General features: G+C 35.3%; 1 protein-coding gene across 1 annotated transcript in view; it reads right to left on the reverse strand.

The window, feature by feature from the left end:
• The window catches only part of LOC136025517 (delta-1-pyrroline-5-carboxylate synthase-like), a 50,511-nt gene that overhangs the window by 11,215 nt on the left and 19,426 nt on the right, over window positions 1–19,870 (reverse strand). Inside the window, exons 3-5 of the mRNA XM_065701548.1 lie at window positions 8,654–8,851; window positions 6,976–7,119; window positions 5,245–5,505 (exon numbers count right to left, since the gene is read on the reverse strand). Coding sequence (XP_065557620.1) covers window positions 5,245–5,505; window positions 6,976–7,119; window positions 8,654–8,851 — 603 coding nt within the window. The remainder of the gene's footprint in view (window positions 1–5,244; window positions 5,506–6,975; window positions 7,120–8,653; window positions 8,852–19,870) is intronic.

Here is a 19,870-nt window from a genome sequence, read left to right on the forward strand (position 1 = left end):
TCTCGTTAGCTTTTTGAACTGTTGACACATTCGAGTATCCCTATTAATTTTTACCGAAAATTTAAGAAAATATCATTTGAGTAATTTATTAGCTTTGGGAGTTCCCTCTGTTGCTGGGGAAATTTAATAATGGGTGCTTTGTCTTTGAGGCGGTTAATCAACGCTAAGACTCACAAAATAATTTTAAGGAACCGAATGGTCTTAAAATGCCTTGTAAAAGTGTTTATCCACTCTCAATCGGACTCTGTGCAAGATAAAAGTGAGTGTCTTAGCTGTGCCGTTTGAGCGTTCTAAGACAATTATCTCTCTGCGAGCTAGATTGTCTCGAAATCCATCTCTTGAGGATTGATCTCAGCTATGGAGATGTGAAGCTGATGCATCCATACGGTCTTCTTAGCGAAAAGTATCCTAGTTTTGGCTTTTGAGGCCATATATGCAACAAATCAATGTCAAGGAGCCCCTAAATTCTTATTATCACGATATCTGCCGGAGTGGGTTGTCTGATCTCAACAAAACGTGTCTAAAAGTAAGATAGAGCTAATTTTTCCATTTCTTCCTTTCAAAGGCAAGTACCTTATCCGACCTTTGGGAAGTACCTCGATTTGTTGTTGTCCTGGCTTATACTATTACATGTCAGTAGAAATAAATACAAATTGTTTGGAAGTAAGATTTAGTGTCCGAAATGTGTATTTTTAGGCTCCCAGTGATGATACTCCTACTAATCGTAATAGGAGTAAGAAGAGCAAATCCTTGTTTTCAGGACATCAGTCTTTATTTTGTTTGATCAGATCATAACGTTGATCGATGGAAAGGAATCCAAAAATAGTAAGGTTGAGTCATTGGGATTGGGGGTATTCAGATGTTTTTAATCTGAATGTTTGCCAAAAGATGTTGTTCAAAGATGCCAAAGATGCTAATCAAACAGTTCATGGTAACGAACTGTAATAAGGAGTGACAGGGGTCAATACTAAACAAAACTCTAAAAAATGAAATTTTGTTACTAATAGATTCATCAAAAGAATCAGATTTTTCTGCTGATTTTAAATATGTAAATTTCATAAAAATTTCTTCTTATATATAAAAAGTTACAAGCCTGAGAAAATTTACCTTATTTTTGAAAATAGGGGGGCACATCCCCTAAAATTCATAGAATCTTAACGAAAATCACACCGTCTTATTCAGCGTATCTTAGAACCCTTCTGTAGAATTTTCAAGCTCCTATCTACAAAAATGTGGAATTTCGTGGTTTTTGCCAGAAGACCAAACACGGGTGCGTTTTCTTTTGTTTTTATGGCACTTAGTATTAACCAAGTGACATATAGCAATTGCAAATTCTGTCGGTCTGTCGGTCCCGGTTTTGCTACTTTAGGCACTTCCAGGTAAGGTAGGACGATGAAATTTGGCGAGTGTATCAGGAACCGGACCAGATAAAATTAGAAATAATTGTTTTCCCGATTTGACCATCTGGGGGGGGGGGAGTGGGGGGCCGGTTAATTTGGAAAAAATATAAAAAATGAAGTATTTCTAACTTACGAACGGGTGACCGGATCTTAGTGAAATTTAATGTTTGGAATGATATCGTGTCTCAGAGCTCTTATTTTAAATCCTGACCGGATCTGGTGACATTGGGGGGGATGGGAGGGGGAAACCTAAAATCTCGGGAAACACTTAGAGTGGAGGGATCGGGGGGAAACTTGGTGGGAAAAATAAGCACAAGTCCTAGATATATGATTGAAATAACTGGAACGGATCCGCTCTCTTTGGGGTAGTTGGGGGGAGGGTTAATTCTGAAAAATTAGAAAGAATGAGGTATTTTTAACCTACGAACGGGTGGTCGGATCTCAATGAAATTTGATATTTACAAGGATATCGTGTCTCAAAGCTCTTATTTTAAATCCCGACCAGATCTGGTGAAATTGACGGGAGTTTGAGGGGACCTAAAATCTTGGATCTCAATGAAATTTTGAGGGGACCTCGTGGTCGGATCTCAATGAAATTTGCTATTTAGAAGGATATCGTGTCTCAAAGCTCTTATTTTAAATCCCCACCAGATCTGGTGACATGGAGGGGAGTTTGAGGGGACCTAAAATCTTGGAAAACGCTTAGAGTGGAGGGATCAGTATGAAACTTGGTGGTAAAAATAAGCAGAAGTCTTAGATACGTGATTGATATAACTGGAGGGATCCGCTCTATTTGGGGGAATTGGGGGGAAGGGTTAATTCTGAAAAATTAGAAAAAATGACGTATTTTTAACTTACGAAGGAGTGATCGGATCTCCATGAAACTTCCTATTTAGAAGGACCTCGTAACTCAGATCTCATATTTTAAATCTCAACCGGATCCAGTGTCATTGGGGGGGGGGGGGGACCGGAAATCTTAGAAAATACTTAAAGCGGAGAGATTTAGGATGAAACTGGATGGGAGAAAAAAAAAACAAGTCAAAGTTACGTGACTGACATAACCGGACCAGATCCCTCTCTTTGGTGGAGTGGCGGGTGGGGGGGGGGTAATTCAGAAAAATGAGGTATTTGTAACTTACGAACGGGTGATCAGATCTTAATGAAATTTGATATTTAGAAGGATCTTTTGCTTTAAAGCTCTTATTTTAAATTCCGACCAGATCCTGTGACATTGGGGGGAGTTGGAGGGGGAAATCGGAATTCTTGGAAAATGTGAAAATTGGGGTATTTTATCTTACGAATAGGTGATCGGATCTTAATGAAACTTGATATATAGAAGGATCTTGTGTCTTAGATGCTCCATTTTCGACTCGAATTGGTTCTGGGGACATAGGGGTTTGAAGGAGGGAAACAGAAATCTTGGAAAACGCTTAGAGTGGAGAGATCGGATGAAACTTGATGGAAAGAATAGGTACAAGTTCTATATACGTGATTGACATAATTGGAACGGATCCGTTCTCTTTGGAGGAGCTGGGGGGTTAATTTGTAAAAATTAGAAAAATTGAGGTATCTTTAACTTAAGAACGGGTGACTGGATCTTAATGAAATTTGATATTTAGAAGGAATTCATGTCTCAGAGCTCTTATTTCAAATCTCGACCGGATCTGTTGACATTCGGGGAAGTTGGAGGGGGGAATTGGAAATCTTGGAAAACACTTAGAGTGGAGGAATCGGGATGAAGCTTGGTGGATAGAATAAGCAAATGTCGTAGATACGGGATTGACATAATCGTACTGGATTCACTCTCTTTGGGGGAGTTGGGGGGAGGGGTTTAGTGCCTTGGTGAGTTTGGCGCTTCTTGACGCGCTAGGACGATAAAAATTGGCAGGCGTGTCAGGGAGCTGCACAAATTGACTTGATATAGTTGTTTTCCCAGATTCGACCATCTGGAGGGCTAAAGGGAGAGAAAAAAATAGAAAAAATGAGGTATTTACAACTTACGAGTGGGTGATCGGATCTTAATGAATTTTGATATTTAGAAGGACATTGTGACTCAGAGCTCTTATTTTAAATCCCGACCGGCACTAAGCCTCTGATTTTCCTTTTAAATCAATCTATTGATTATTAGAATTTTGTTAGAGCTCGTACCATATGAGCTCTTGGCTCTTAGCTCTTCTTGCCTCGTCACAAGTGCCATATGAGCTCTTAGCTCTGGTTTTTCCAGGGGTGATCGTATCGACCCAGTGGTCCTAGAATGTCGCGAGAGGGCTCATTTTAACGAAAACTGAAAGTTCTAGTGCCCTTTTTAAGTGACCAAATGACTTAAGTTTTACTGTTTTAAAAGGTAGAGTTGAGAGAAAGAGTCAAACTTTTACGTAAAGAGCTGGGTGTTAAGGAGGGAACTGCCCATTTCATATAAGGAGTAATTTCTGTTCGTTTTAAGTTTTAATGTCACTCCTTACTTTCATTTAAAAAAACTTATTTTTTTATTTAATCTCAACAAAACCCCGTAAGAGGTAACAGGTAATACCTTTTTTCGCTTTCCGGAAGCCTGGGACCACTCTGTCACCTATGGAGGAGGCGTTACCCAAATTTTGTTCTTCACTAGTATCTCTTGAGAGGGCAGTAGCTTTAATTAAAAAAATATTTAAAGGGAGGGGGAGGAGTAAATGTAATTTTCAAATCTAGAGGAGCAGTGTTATTGTTTTTTTTTTCAGTTGAATTACTGAAAAAGACATTTTTTTTTAGTTAGCTTTGAGTAGTCTAGGACCAATTCCACCTCTGTGGAGGTAAGGGAAGGCACTTTCGAAATCCTGCCATAATTTACATACCTGGAGGAAGTTCCAGAATCCAAATAAACTCGGTAGGGACTGAGAGTTGTACCTCTTACTTAATAGTCATTCCTTTTCATAGTTTGCACGTGACAAGACCTCTTTTGCGGAGGGGGAGGGGTGAAAGAGTCAATATATTTCTACTAGCCTTCCTTATTGCCTACGGAGTACCAGCTATTTTACAAGCGTTTTAGTAAATTTAAAGAAATATTCCGAAGCTATTCTTCTATTTTATGGTTCACTTCTTTGTGTTCTTTTTTTGTAGTACTGTACTTTGTGATATTGGTTGACAAATTGGCCTAGTAAGAAATATCAGATGAAGAGAATAATTTATCAAATCCATTATAGGGTCTTCCATTCCAGTTATTCTAGCTGTTCATTAAGCCACATTGTAAATTCATTTAACCAGTTCATTAGCGTGTATGTGTTTCTAAACTTTCTTAAATAAGAAGTGAAGGTCGTCAGTTATGTCCCTGAGGTTTTTCTTTAGGGGAATTTTCAAGATCATGGGGTGGGGATGAGCACAAGAAAAAACAAAACAATATGTGAAATTAGAAATTTGCCAAGAATATGTTGAATATGTAGAATTTGCCAAATTACATGAAATAAAATCACAAAGTTTTGAGCATGCATCGGTCCTTCCCCCTCCCCTTTTATCTTCATTCCTGAAGTCATTGGACTTGGTTTCTACAATTGTTTTTTAATGCAACACAAACTACCAAAAATCTTATGTGTACTTAAAGGGTCAGTAAACCTGCTGTCCTCTTGCTTTAAGGCTTAAGTTCCCTGAAGCTATGATACAGTCGTGACGTTTCACCAAAATGTAGTACTTTTAAGCCGTAAAAACACTAAAGCCCACCCTGTAAATTATCTCCTCGTCAATAGAAAACTTTATTTCAAAATAAAGCCGGAAGCAATGCTATTAATTTGAAAGTAAAAGGCCTAAAGCAATTTGTCTCTCTCCTTCATATATTTTCAGGACCTCAAAGCAAATGATCATAAAATAAACTTACTCCGGTCAAATCTTCATCTACTTGGGGTGGGGGGCTAACTGCATCGTTTGTATTTATAATTGGTACAATGTTCAGGCTTATAAGTTCTTGAATTGTTGATCTTAGGTTATTCCTAGTTTCTTCGTTGTAGAAATCGGGCTTCGTCACGAGAACCTGGGCGACTTTAACGCTGTATTGGGCAAACATAGCTTCATAAAGAGACATTAAACCAGTTTGTCCAATTGCAGCCGCAGCTCTTGGCTCAATTATAGTTTTTGAACTCTGGAAGAAAAGACAAGCGGATTTTTATGTCCAAAAAACCCTAAAGCAATGTATAAAAGTATGTATAAAAGGAAACTTCTCATAATTGGAGTTTTTTGATGAATAACCAAGTAATTAGCCTGACACCATTTTTTACCAACTTTTTCTTCTTTATGCTCAGTGTTATATGCGAATTCTTTTTATCAAAAACAAAGTCCAGAATTTTTTACCTTTTTTTATTTTTTTTTTCTTCACATACAAAACCAAAATACATCTTTTACAAAATGCTGTCGCACTAAGAAAAACTAAAAAAACCCAGCTGTAATTTAAAATCCTCAATATTTGCAAGGCTATGAAACAAAAAGTCATCAAATTTCTTTATACGTCATATATTTCTACATTTTCAACCATAAACCGCCATCTGGTATTCTGGGTTAGGTATGGACGGGGTATTTGCCTGTTTTATTCTCTCAAATCTGTGTCCCTCCCACCTCCCCGAAAGTAACACATCCTCTTAAAATAGATTCTTGCACATATGCCTGGCTTAGACCGTAAATTGTTTATAAATGCTTGTTTTAACTATATTCGCTTCAGTTTTGTTACGATATATTTCAATATTGGCCCTTAAAGCAAAATTTTATGAGTTCTTGCCTATCATCTATAAAAGTAGAGACGATCTCATTTCTTTATTTACTTCTTTTTTCATTTCGATTTTTCATTATCTAGATCCTTTGTAATAAATTGCTCGAAAAAGGCTCAACCTGATCTAGGCTCTCTTGTGAAATTCTAAAAATTGGAAGCATCACTGGCATCCTGGGTACAAGAAAATAGGTTTTATCTTGTTATTTACATTTACGTTTGATTTTTTGTCTCAATATTTCATGAATAAACGCTATAAAACAAGAGCAATATAACAAAAAAAATAATCTTTTTATCACAGTGCTTCAAAAATAAGAAGACTCGTTTATTTGTTTTATTTAATAATATGGCTTTTAGCTTAAACTTTTGAGAGGCAATCAGTAAATAAGATACTTTCAATTGCAAACTGGCTGTGTCTTTTGCATTCAAAAAGAGTTTCAGGAAAAGCACTAGTCACACTGTACCGTTAAGAATAAGACGGGAGAGGTTTAAGGGTGGCAACATCTCACTTTACTTATAAAATCACTTCATTTTGTTTTAATTTTTAACTTCGCAATTTGTTTTCTTCTGAACTTTTTTAACTTACCATAATAATCCATACAGAAAATAATTTAAAATGCCCAATCCAGGTAAAATATAGAGACGTCAATGCCAAATGAATTACACTCTATATGACCTCATTCTATTTAATATGTAGGTTCCTACTGCTACTATTTAGCGAGAAGTAGATACTAACATCCCATGAAGCTACTCATTTTCTGCATCAAAGAAATTGAACCTCTTAAATAAGAAATCTTGTCATATCCACATTAGTCTTTAACTGGTACACCTTATTTTTTTACTGGTACATACCTTATTTGAAGAGTCTCTGGAACTTAAGGTGTCCCTCATGCTCATTGACATGATTAACTCCTGAACCAATTTTTGTTTTCCAAATGCGACGGCTCCACTTGTTACCATTATACACTCCCTTCCTTCATTTTGAAGCTCAGCTACCTTAGAAAAAAGAAATTAATTGCTGGTAACAAGCTTAAACGTCTGCGTTCCTAGCGGCTTTATAAACTACATACTGTGGAGTAAATTATTAGACCTCTGAAAAAAGGCCAGACTGTTAAATTCCACCTGTTAGCGAGTTTTCAATTCAACGTTAACCTAGCTTCCAATATTCTAATCTAGGTTCACTTATTTTTTTATTCTTCCAAACTGTTGTCAACTGTGAAAAATGAGCATGGGCTTTGGTTATTCTACTTTTTACATTTTCGAAGTGTCCACCACATTTTCTAATGTGGTGAAGTTGTAATTTTCAAATGTGGTGAAGAAATTTTCAAATAAACTCTTGTACTCTGAATTCTCAGATTCTCCAAAAATTCCTTTATTTTGATAAAATTTTCATCTAGGAGACTATAATCACCTGTCTAATCTAGGTCGATTAAAGTCTAACCCTTCTGTTTGATTCCATACTCTCTCGTACCCTTTGCCGTGTTCCTTAGGACGAAGTCCATCAAAATAAACCATACAAACAGGAATAGAACACAGCCATACTTGGCTCCAGATTCAACAATAAACCGGCTACTAACCTCAATTCCTATCCCTACGACAGCATTACTGCTCTCGTAGAAAGCAATAAGTACTTTAATGTATTTTTCTGGTATACCATGTAAGGATAGGACCTTCACTAAAGCTATTCTATAGGTGGAATCAAATGCCTGTTCATATTCTATCAAACTGAGGACTAAAGAGGCTTGATAATATTTTTACCATAAGAGTGAAAGTAAGGTCGATGCATCCTCTCCTATTTTTAAAACAACCCTGTTTTCTATACTCACCGCATTCACTCTTATCACCTTTCTTATTAAAGCTGTTTGCTTAAACCTTTCAAACTCTATTAATAAAGCTTTTCATCCAACGGATGAAGTTTGGCTAGTTACCCCCCCCCCTTCAGGTTCATGGGTTCTACTTCCACCAGCGTTGAATTCCCTTGTCTTTTAGTTGGAGTTGCCAATGCTCTGACTTGTGCTTTGTTTAATATTTACGAATCAATTTTGTTGCATTTGACTTTTACTTCTTAAATATTAGTTATTTAGTTTCAGTTTCTGTTGACAAGAGTCACTTCTTATGTTATACATGGTGGAACTATGCTATAATTAATTCAAACGAATCCACCGTTGCCAGTGGAAATCGAACTCGTCTTGGATTAACAAAGGTCAATTACTTTCGGACGTTTCAAAATAGACATAGAAAAATGGGTGCTTAGCATCTTTTTCCTTGAAGTCTGTATAAAACAGAGGCTGCTAATGAAACTCGCCAGTAAATACTTTTTATTAACTACTATTTCATTGGAAGTTTCTCGAAATGACAAAATAAATTGAAATACTTTGTAGAACAGTCAGAAATGAAATTTATGTGAATAAATAAAAGGAAGAAAATGTCCAGTGTTTCAAGAACAAAGAAGGTTTTGTTGTCTCAGCTTACAAGATATGTAGAGCATGATCGATAATATTTGACAGTAGTTAGTATTTTCAGAAAGTACCTGTTCAACAATAGAGGCCAGACGACCAAGTGCCAGTCCACACTCATCTTCTCGGGTAATAACTGCACTTCCTAGTTTAATGACAACGCGCTTAGCTCGCTTTAAATCACTTCTTTGATGGAAAGCTTTTGGCTGTTCATCTTGTCTGTTTTTCATTTCAGATACAGAAAACTGACGAGGTGATTCAAATTTTTCTCTCTGAAACAAAAGCTAATTACAACAGTCAACTGCAGTAAAATAATGGAAAAGATGCTGTAAAAGGAAAATTTGGTGATAATCTAAAAAATACTTTGAAAAAAGGGGGTACAAAAAAACAAATCAAACACAAAGAACTCTTAAAGCCTGAGACATCAAATAATATAACATTTTATTATTTGAACTTGAATCTTATAAGAATTTTAATGAAAACTTTTTGCAACGGCTGACTTGTTACATTTCCGATTGTCTTATGTTTCCTCTCATCTGTTTTGTCCTTACAAACTCAGCAAAGTAATGTCCATTCTGTCATTACAAGACTGATACATCAAATATGTGATGAATCATTCCACTAACAGACATAATTGCATTTAAAATATATTCGTTATGATCGTCAGACTCAGGTTTAACTTAAAAATTATAGGAGAAGCCCCCCCCTACATAGTCAACCTTTCTCTTGACGTTAGGGGTTCCAAGCATTTCAGGGAGAAGAGGGGCTGAAATGTTAGAAACACATTTTTGAGGTGATATTTCCGTCTCTTCAGACAAATTTTATTCTTAGAGGAGTCCCCCTCCCCCGTACGTGCAAGTGTAAGTAAGCATATTTATTTATTTAATAACAAACATTGTCAAAAACTTAATATAAACACATCACCTAAAATGACACAGCTTGATATGGAGGAAGGATAACAAAAAAAAACAAAAAAACAAACAAAACAAACAAAAACAAAGTCAACTTAACATAAATCTTAGAAGGGGTGTAAAAACAAAACACAACTACAATATCCTATACCTTGCTACCACTCTCTTAGCTCTCCACACTCAACTCCTCCCTTAACACACCTCAAAAAAAACACTAACTTTAATAGCTTAATACCAACTTAATCGATCAACTATGCATTATATTATGTTAATTATTAAAATCATATTTAAAAAACAATTCATTCTTCAACAGCCTTTTAAATTCACTTAAATTACTACTTTTAAGGTCCCATTTAACGAATTGGATAGCATAGTTCCTCTAAAAATAAGCGAAAACACTTACCAAGACAAAACCCAATTATGAACACGAATTTTGTTCATTGACCTTGTGCCAGGGGAATGAACTTGATTAAAATGCTTGAACAAACTTCGAAAAGAAGTAGACTTACCTCTGACGCAATCATACATAAAAACACCAGCATAAAAGTTACGGAGAGTAGATGCTGGGAGTATTTTTAAGCTAACATAAGTCTCTCGACACGGTTCAGAAGGGCTTGAATTAGCAAGCACTCTAATAAAAATGTTTTGCAAAACTTGGACTGAACGAACGATTGAGGAGAAAGTACCCAACCATTTCGAACTACAATACAAAATATAGGCATGAATTAAACTAAAATATAATATATGGATTATTTCTTTCGGAAAACAATGTTTAAGTTCGCGAATTATGCCAATATTCTTTGCTAATATATTCGATATATTTAAATGAGAGTGATTTGTCAACAATACTACCGAGGTATCGAACGCTTGAAGTCCTCCATATTACGCTTGACCAGACCGTTCAAAACTACAAAATTTGACTGATTATGATTCATCCAGATATTTCTCTTTAGAATAGTGTTAGATAATGCAGTAACCAACAATTCAGCCGTTTTCGCACACACTATGAGAGCTGAGTCATCAGCAAACATCAGAAGAGAAACATTAGTCTGTTTATTGGTTAAATCTAAAACCTTATTGACAAGTGGCCGAAGAGAAGAAAAAGGATCACTAATATAAATCAAAAATAATAAAGGGCCTAAAATAGACCCTTTGGATACACCGCATCTAATTGGCAATGGTTGTGAACTTGAGCCAGATATTTTTATGCTTTGTGCACGACCAGAAAGGAAGCTAATTATCAAATTGAAATCTTTTATTACTCCTTACCTTCGTAACTTTTCAACAAGTGTAGAATGATCCACTGTATCAAACGCTTTAATGATGTCTAAAAAAACGTTGTAACTCAGTAAACTTTATAAAGAGATTTTTTATACTAGTTAAATATGCTCTTTCCTGTTCCTTATTCACTTCTTTCCTAAAACTAAACTGATTAGGATGTATTATATTAGATTTTTCAAGATTTACATAAAGTCTATTGTTACTTAACTTTTCAATTATACGACTTATTAGGGGTAAATTTGAAATGGGTCTGTAAATTGACACACTAATCGTCTCGCCTCCCTTGAACAATGCAATCACATCTACTGTCTTAAACCACTTGATTGAGGGTGTTTCCTCCCTTCCTCCTTTAAAACGGCTCAAAAGCATGATCCCGAACATTTTGACCTGCACTATCTATTAGCCTCGTCCCGCAGCAATTTGTGCATGCTCTTTTATCTCCTTTCTTAGATAAACGTATAATGACTGATTGCATGACCTATGCTAAAAAAAAACAAAAAAAAACAAAAAAACAACGGCGTTTCATTACCTGTATCCTGAACTATTTTTTAGCGGTTGACATTAAAAAAGATAGCTTGTCATTATCTATGCACTGTGTCATACTGGAAACTAAGCAGGCACTCTACCACAAGTAACTGCCACTCTGCCATGCTTCATACTAAGAAGGCGATCTAGACCGGAGGATTTTATTTAAGGTCCATTAATGACAAATTATCCAGAAAGATTAACGATATAATTAAGCTTAAACAGCTGAAAACGTTATTACCTCGAAAAAATATGAAGTTCAGATTCAGGAATACAAACCGGTTTATCATCTCTTTTTTCTTAGGTTCAAGAAGTGTCTTACACCAAATCAGGGAATATACCAGCTTTAAATTAGGAGTTAATCAATCCCACAAAATCTTCCAAAATTGTAGGTAGAATGTATTTTATTACCACCTCCAGCTAAATTTGACTTCATACTACGAACATTATCTATCTCAGTACAATTAGTTGGCCTTAAATAAAGTGAAACATCAATACCTGCTGGTAAAAAGATCTCAAAATTTAGAGATTTCATAGCAATGAGATCTTTAACGAGATATATTTTCGAGATATATCACTAAATATATTTTCATTATAATATCTATCATCTATATCATATGTTTAGTCAAAATACATTCCCCTGAATTGAAAAGGATTAGATAGCTGATAATAATCTGCAGGGCATCTTGTGAAGCTTTTAATGATTTCTTTTTCTTGCAATTTCAATACTAGTTTACAGAGTGACAGAGAGAGAGAGAGAAAAAAAGAGAGAGAGAAAGAAAGAAAGACAGAGAAAGAAGAAGAGAGAAAAGAAGAGATAGATATTGTGGGGCATCGTTACCTTCATATTTAGGAGAATTTTTGTTCTGCTTACATATTAAGCATTACTCCTTAATTTCATAAGAAATAAAAACCAATCTCAATTTAATAGCTACGTGCCTATTGTTTTCTAACAGCAAATTTATTGAACTTCTGGTTGTAAAAGCTTATTGTATCCCTAACCGACTATAAACCAACATAGTTATGAATGCTTTTTGTCGATTCCACTCCCCTCAGAGACCTACACTGGACAGCAACTTGTCCAATGATGTAGCATAACATTATTCATGACCAAAAACGGAAGGGTCCTAGAAAACAATTTGAGTCACGGGTAAGTCAGATACAAATTTGAACGAAAAGTAATTGAGCTTCCTCTGGGTGTCATCCCATGATATAATCGAATGAAAAATGCATGTTAATGCTAGCTGAAGATGAAACATGGATATGTAGCACAAGAATAAGGTTTGGAGGAAGTAATTGTTGATTCCCATGAAGAATACGAATAACAAATGGGTGTACTGGGTAAGGCTTTCGTTGAAATATGAAGTGACCGGTAATAGGAGAGAGCATCTTCCCGACCCAGAGAATAAAAAAGAAAAGTATCAAATAGTTCGTGGTAACGAACTGTAGTAAGGAGCGACCCGGCTCAATAGTAACCAAAACTCTAAAAAAATTGAATTTTGATATCAACAGCTACATCAGAAGAATCGCATTTCAATGCTGATTTTAAATATATAAGTTTCATCAAGTTTAGTCTCACCCATCAAAAGTTACGAGCCTGAGAAAATTTGCTTTATTTAAGAAAATAGGGGGAAACACCCCCTAAAAGTCATAGAATCTTAACGAAAATGACACCATCAGATTCAGCGTATTAGAGAACTTTACTGTAGAAGTTTCATGCTCCTATCTACAAAAATGTGGAATTTTGTATTTTTTGCCAGAGGACAAATCACGGGTGCGTGTTTATTTGTTTTTTTTTTTTTCCCAGGGGTCATCATATCGACCAAGTGGTCCTAGAATGTCGCAAGAGGGCTCATTCTCACGGAAATGAAAAGTTCTAGTGCCCTTTTTAGGTGACCAAAAAATTGGAGGGTATCTAGGCCCCCTCCCACGCTCATTTTTTTCCAAAGTCAACGAATCAAAATTTTGAGATAGCCATTTTGTTAAGCATAGTCGAAAACCATAATAACTAAGTCTTTGGGGATGACTTACTCCCCCACAATCCCTGGGGGAGGGGCTGCAAGTTACAAACTTTTACCAGTGTTTACATATAGTAATGGTTATTGGGAAGTGTACAGACGTTTTCAGGGGGATTTTATTTTGTCTGGGGGTGGGGCTGAGGGGAGGGGGCTATATTGGAGGATCTTTCCTTGGAGGAATATGTCATGGGGGAAAAAACTCAGAGCAAAGGGCGCAGGATTTTCTAGCATTACTATAAGAAAACAATGAAAAATAAACATGAAAACGTTTTTTCAAATGAAAGGAAGGAGTAGCATTGAAACTTAAAACAAACAGAGATTATTACGCATATGAGGGGTTCTAAAAATACTTTAGCATAAAGAGCGAGGCATTTAGGAGGAGATAAATACCTCGCTCTTTATGCTAAAGTATTTTTAGTAATTTCAACTATTTATTCTACGGCCTTTCTGATTCAGGGGTCGTTCTTAAAGAATTGGGACAAAACTTACGATTTAGTGTAAAGAGCGAGGTATTAACAAGGGTACAAAACCCCTTGTATACATAATAAAAATATAAGATTATGAAAGTTTGTTACGTAAGTTAATTCTTAAGTTACGTATATTTTTACTAATAAAAACGTTCGTTAAAAATTAAAAGTTCTAGTTGCCTTTTTATGTAACCGAAAAATTGGAGGGCAACTAGGCCTCCTTTTCCACCCCTTATTTCTTAAAATCGTCTGATCAAAACTAAGAGAAAGCCATTTAGCCAAAAAAAGAATTAATATACAAATTTCATTTTAATAATTTATGTGCGGAGAGCCAAAACCAAACATGCATTAATTCAAAAACGTTCAGAAATTAAATAAAAAAACTAATTTTTTTAGCTGAAAGTAAGGAGCGACATTAAAACTTAAAACGAACAGAAATTACTCCGTATATGAAATGGGTTGTCCCCTCCGCAATCCCTCGCTCTTTACGCTAAAGCTTTTAATTGTTTTAAAAAGTAGAATTGTGGCAAAGAGTCAAACTTTAGCGTAAAGAGCGAGGGATTGCGGAGGAGACAACCCATTTCATATACGGAGTAATTTCTGTTACTCCGTATAAAAAATTAGTTTTTTTTATATTTAATTCTAACTCAAACTGATGGGCGTAGGTGCTTATCTTCATTGTAACATAAGGTTGTAATCGTATCTCTATTTTCATTTATCTCTGTTCTATTAATTAGGTCAATTCAGACGTAAGTTTGGTCACTGCAAGAATTGATTGCAGTCTCAACTAACTTTCCATTCAATTTTCTGTATGTCTTATGTGACTCTGTAAACGCATATTTTTTTTTTTTTATTTTAGACTATAGCAGAGGTTGTCGTTTTGTGGTTTTTTCCATCATCTTAATTGGGGTAATTTTGGGTAAAATGCCCTGTAGTACCGCTGTTATAACAAGTTAATTTTCCTTCTTTGTGTTGATTGTTCTGAGATGTACTTTTTTGTTCTATGTAATTTCTATTATACTCTTTAAATCGAAATTTCTCGGTGACTACAAATTCATTTTTTTTTTGATCCAGGTACCCACCATTCCTTCACTTGTTTCCAGATAATTTTCTTTTAATTATATTTTCAATTCCGTGAGGATATTTTCTAGAAAATATTCCTTCACTGCCTTTTCAACTACCTTCTGGAGGATTTATTGTAGTTCGTATACATCATTTATCGTCATAGTATATTCGCCTAATTCTTGCCATTTTTCTTGTAAATCTGTCAACCTGTATTAAAACTCCCTCCAGGTTTCTGAATTTTTTTTTGTTCCATTTCGTACTTTTAGCAGAAGTGTTTCGGAGATAATTCAAAACGCTAAAAATTCCGTCTTTTAATTTTTGAAAGTATTTTGCGTAATGCCTCGGCAAAACCATATAGGCATCATGTACCTGGTGATTTATTTTGAGCTATATAATTTTCACCCAGTCTTCCTCTGGCCATCCGTCGGATCTAGTACTTTTTGTTAACATTAGAGATATAGAAGTATATATCTTCATTTTCTCTCATCTGCCAGAGGTTTTTGGCCCATATTAGGTCTATTGTAAAAAATTGTGTCTGGTCTGAGAAATTCTCCCAACGGTCATCGTGGCCTCGTTTTTTTCTCTATTTTTGTCTCTTTATTTTCTGTGTTTCTTTCTCCCTTCTTTATTTTTTTTATCTTTCCTCAGTCATTATTCGTCTTTAATCTTCCCTTTCCGTTCTATCTGCCTCTTCTTGTTATTCCCAGTAATTCATCATTTGCGCAAAATCTATATGATTAATTATCCGGGACCTCCTGCTAGATATTGAGCTCATACTATTTCTACTATTTAGTCTAATTTGATTTCTCCTTTCATTAATCTCCTTCTCTGTGTTTCATTAATTTCCTTCTCTGTGTCTTTTTGTTCTATATTTGTTTGGCGACTATATATCTTGTCTCTAACCGGTCATTTTACCTAGTATCTGAGGGTTGAGCTTGTCTTGGTTCCTCCTTGTTTTCCTATAACAGTATTCTCTATTTTTCTCTTCATGGATTATAGCCACGGTATCCGATTTATACTCTCCCATATTACCAAATGCCCTCCTTCCCAATCATATTATCTCGACATCCATCTCTGTCTCTCTATCTAGATATCTCATTTTTAGAAATAACCCATTTTGATACCGGTTTTAGCTACATCGCGATTTTCATGTGCATCAATTGGGGATCTTACCGTCCTTGCTGAAGATGCAAATGCAGAAACTGGGTAATAACTGGCCATAAAACATACTGACAAAATCGGGTTTTACTTAATGGTAAATCCTCTTGTTTACTCCTAGCGGGAGTTCCGTATCATTACAAATCTGAAAAGACTTTTCTTTTTTTTTAAGTCGTATTTTTTTTCGAGTTAATATCTAACTGAATTAAGTCTTCTCCGTGTCTAGGAGAAACAGACGGCATTTTTCTATTCGATGTGTCTGACATAAAATAAACATTCAGCTAACAAAAAATTATTTGACCTCATATGGTCAAATATACTTGCAGTAATATATTTTCTTTTTTTACTCTTGTGAAAAATTCTCAACGTTCCAATGAGTTGTCTGCATTTTTGCAAGCTCATTAGTCTTGTGATGTTTTATTTGCTAAAGATTTATACTAGGCGAAGCCGATCAAATTTTCTTTATATTGTTTGAATATTTTGTTTGTTAACCACAATCCAAAACAAAACAATCATTCTAAATTTATTGTTATTCTTATAGGATATATCAGCAGACTATTATTTTATAGGTTAGAAATTTTACCCAAATCTTTGGAAAACACCGATTTGGCTCACTATCAATGTTTAGATAGATGTGTTCTTCTTGCTGCCACCAAAGTAATGTCTCTGGTGGTACCAGTGTATGTGGCCACCAGTATTCTTAATCCAGTGCCACAAGAGCCTCGACTGACCTTCTGCTATAGTATTGTAACGCGTTCGAGCAGTCACGCGGTCTCTACGAGTCCTTTCTGCTCTCATATTGTCATTAGTGTTGTTGTGACAAGTGTATTGCCTTTGGGAGGGGAGGTTAAGTAACACTGTTTGCCCGGAGGTAGTGTCTCTTCAATGAATCCGGATTGAGTCCTATCCCAATGCACTATTGGAGTTTCTAACCCCTCGTATCCCCTTAACGAACTATGTATGGAGCCCTATCCCGGTGACTATTTTAGTTGCTCTCCCCTTGTATCCATAACATTTTGTGGAAACATTATATACTTATTTTCTCGGTGAAACCCTTAAATGACTTTGAGCACAGCCCTACACATGGTGTTATCTCAGCTTCCGAAGATATTCCCAGGTACCGTTTGCCAGCTGTGATTTTTCGATGAAATGTGCTTTTGCATACAAGCAGCCAGGCGCACGGTACCCATCTGGGGAGCAGCATGAGGTCATTGTCATAAAAGTTTGATGGAGAGTTACTTATTATCACTGTTCAACAAAGACATTTGATTAGTTTACATTGATTTCAGTTCGAAAAACGTTCAAATATTTTAAAAAATGAATGAATTTACACTACTGTAACTTGAAGAAATTGACAGTGACGATATGAAGACAAGAGCTCCCAAAGTAGCAGTTGAAATTGAAAAGGAGTTTTGACTAGCATTCGTGTGGGATGAGATCTTTATTATATATGTTACGTCATTGAGTAGGTTTAGGCTGGAAGAAAAATAATGATTCACAGCAAAAATGAATATAATGCATATATACAGACAACAATATGGATTGAATGCAATCACGAAGCACAGGGAGGCCAACAGATTGACTCATCTCGTGAAACAAAGGGAAAATGCATATATTCTACTACTACAATTCTGACAGTAAAAATGTTTCATAATTATTTGTTTTCTTATTAGCTATTTTAGTTGATCGTCTGCTCTTCTCTCTAATGAACCAATAGGCGTTGAGAGTGTACACAAAGTAGAAAGAATTTTGAATGTGTCAGGTGTCTATAATCGGTAAAGGGGTAAAAAAAATAATCGGCAAGAACAAAATAAAGATTGATTTGAGATACAAGCAATCATTCAAAATCTTTTGATATTGGAAAAATGTTTGAATCTAAATGATCAATTTCAGAAATTATCAGTGCACAAGAAAACATTCGCTGAAAGAATGCTTGACAATATCGTGGAAAATGGTTCTCCGACTTTGGATTACTGTATGAGGCTTTTACGCTGTGGGCCAATTACATTTACTCAATTTGCTGACATTCTAATTGAAAAAAAAACAAAATTGTATTGTGGATTAGCTTTTGAATACTACCTAAAAAACAATCAAGTTTCCATGTTGATTTAAGACTCTATCTGAATGACTTTTCGTGAAAACAGTCAACAACTTAAAATTCATGTTCAAACAGATATAATTGATTTAACGTTACATGATTAATCCTCTCTCTCTAGAAGTAAAAAAGAACATTCCTATTGCTCGCAAGTCGGTTTCTATTTGGTGGTGTGAGAGTTAACACTGAAAATATAATCCAAACATGTCCTCCACTCTGTTTATATACATTGGGTAGCCAAAATATATAAATAATTCTAAATTGAACAAACCAGACAGTAGCATTCGACACTTTGGAACTGTAACTTTCATACCTCTTAAAAAAAATTTTTATAAAGCCTTCAACCGCAATACTTTATTTCCTAAGAGAGATCTCCAAGATACCTGGGAGTCTTGGTACTATACTGTACAAAATTAAGGACTCTAATTCTGGCCTTGAAGAGGTTATATGACTCTCGCCATAGAGAATACCTTTGCTCCAATTGTCACTATAATAAGTGTGATCAACGGGGAAAAGTTACTCTGGTATGATTGAAAAAAAAACATAAACGTGATTTCAGATTATATGCAAGATATTGGCATCATCTTGGATTTAAATTGTTTGGGAAGAAGAATTTGGAACAATTTTCAGTTGACAAAACGAGAAGAGAGTACAGTTGCCATGTCATTGATTTTTATTTGACTGTTAGAGAAAGTGATTCTTCATCTGAGAATACCGTTTGTAACATTACTTTAAATAAGCAAATTGAAACATGTTAATTTTACAATATGAAGCAAAATAGCATCATTGACTTCACAAAGAAATATAATAAAAATGAAGTTACATTATATTGTAGAAAACATGACGCTGACTTTGCACACCAAGATCAGTACAAGTTGAATCCCAATAATCTGCCACCACTAATCGTCATTGATGACCACCTAAATGAGGAAGGGGAAAAAATCTAAAAGATGTAGACAAAAGACTTTTTATAGTACATATATATATTTTATTTATAAACAAATTTACAAAAATTTTTAAAACATTTTATCTTAAGGCACTGAAATCGCTATTATACAGGTAGAACAAGGTAAGTTCTACAATGAAGCCGTTCAATCATGGTTTGTCACCATAAATGTTGAAAAATTCATTATAAGTATAGTCACGACTTGGAAAAATGAAATATAGTAATGCATGAAAACCAAACCTTTTGGTTGATAAATCTTAAACTCGCTTCCGATTTTGAACAATAAATTTCTCACTTCTTTCAAGGGAGTTTTTGATGTGACATATGTAGAAGGCATATGGCAGACCCAGAGGATCAAAAACTCTATATTCTTCGCTGTTTGAAAGCTGCACAGCGAATGTCCCGTCTGCAGAGTCGACGGACTACTATTCACAATGATAATGATATTGCTAGAACTAAGAATATTTTCAAGAAAATCCGAAGGTATGCAATAAGAATTGTATTATGACATGTAACCTTTTCACCTTGTCGTGATTTTAATCGCTTACCGAGGGATCATGCGCTGAACCTGAGATTTTGTGAGACATTTTCTTTAAAGTCTTTGCAAGCCCCCCAATCGTTTAGCGTAGAGAGTGCAACTGAAGCTATATATTTTGTAGCCAGAGGTAGTGCAGTGCGAAAAAGCTTAGCAAACAAACAGTCAAGACTTAGTCCGACATTGAAGAACAACCTTAAAAATAGTCGTGATCTTAGAGTAGTAACATAGCGATCAATATCAGGACAAACGAATTTTTTTTCATTAGCCGTTTCATTATTGAACGGGGC

The sequence above is a fragment of the Artemia franciscana genome, chromosome 3 (assembly GCF_032884065.1).
Source record: "Artemia franciscana chromosome 3, ASM3288406v1, whole genome shotgun sequence".
NCBI lineage: Eukaryota > Metazoa > Arthropoda > Branchiopoda > Anostraca > Artemiidae > Artemia > Artemia franciscana.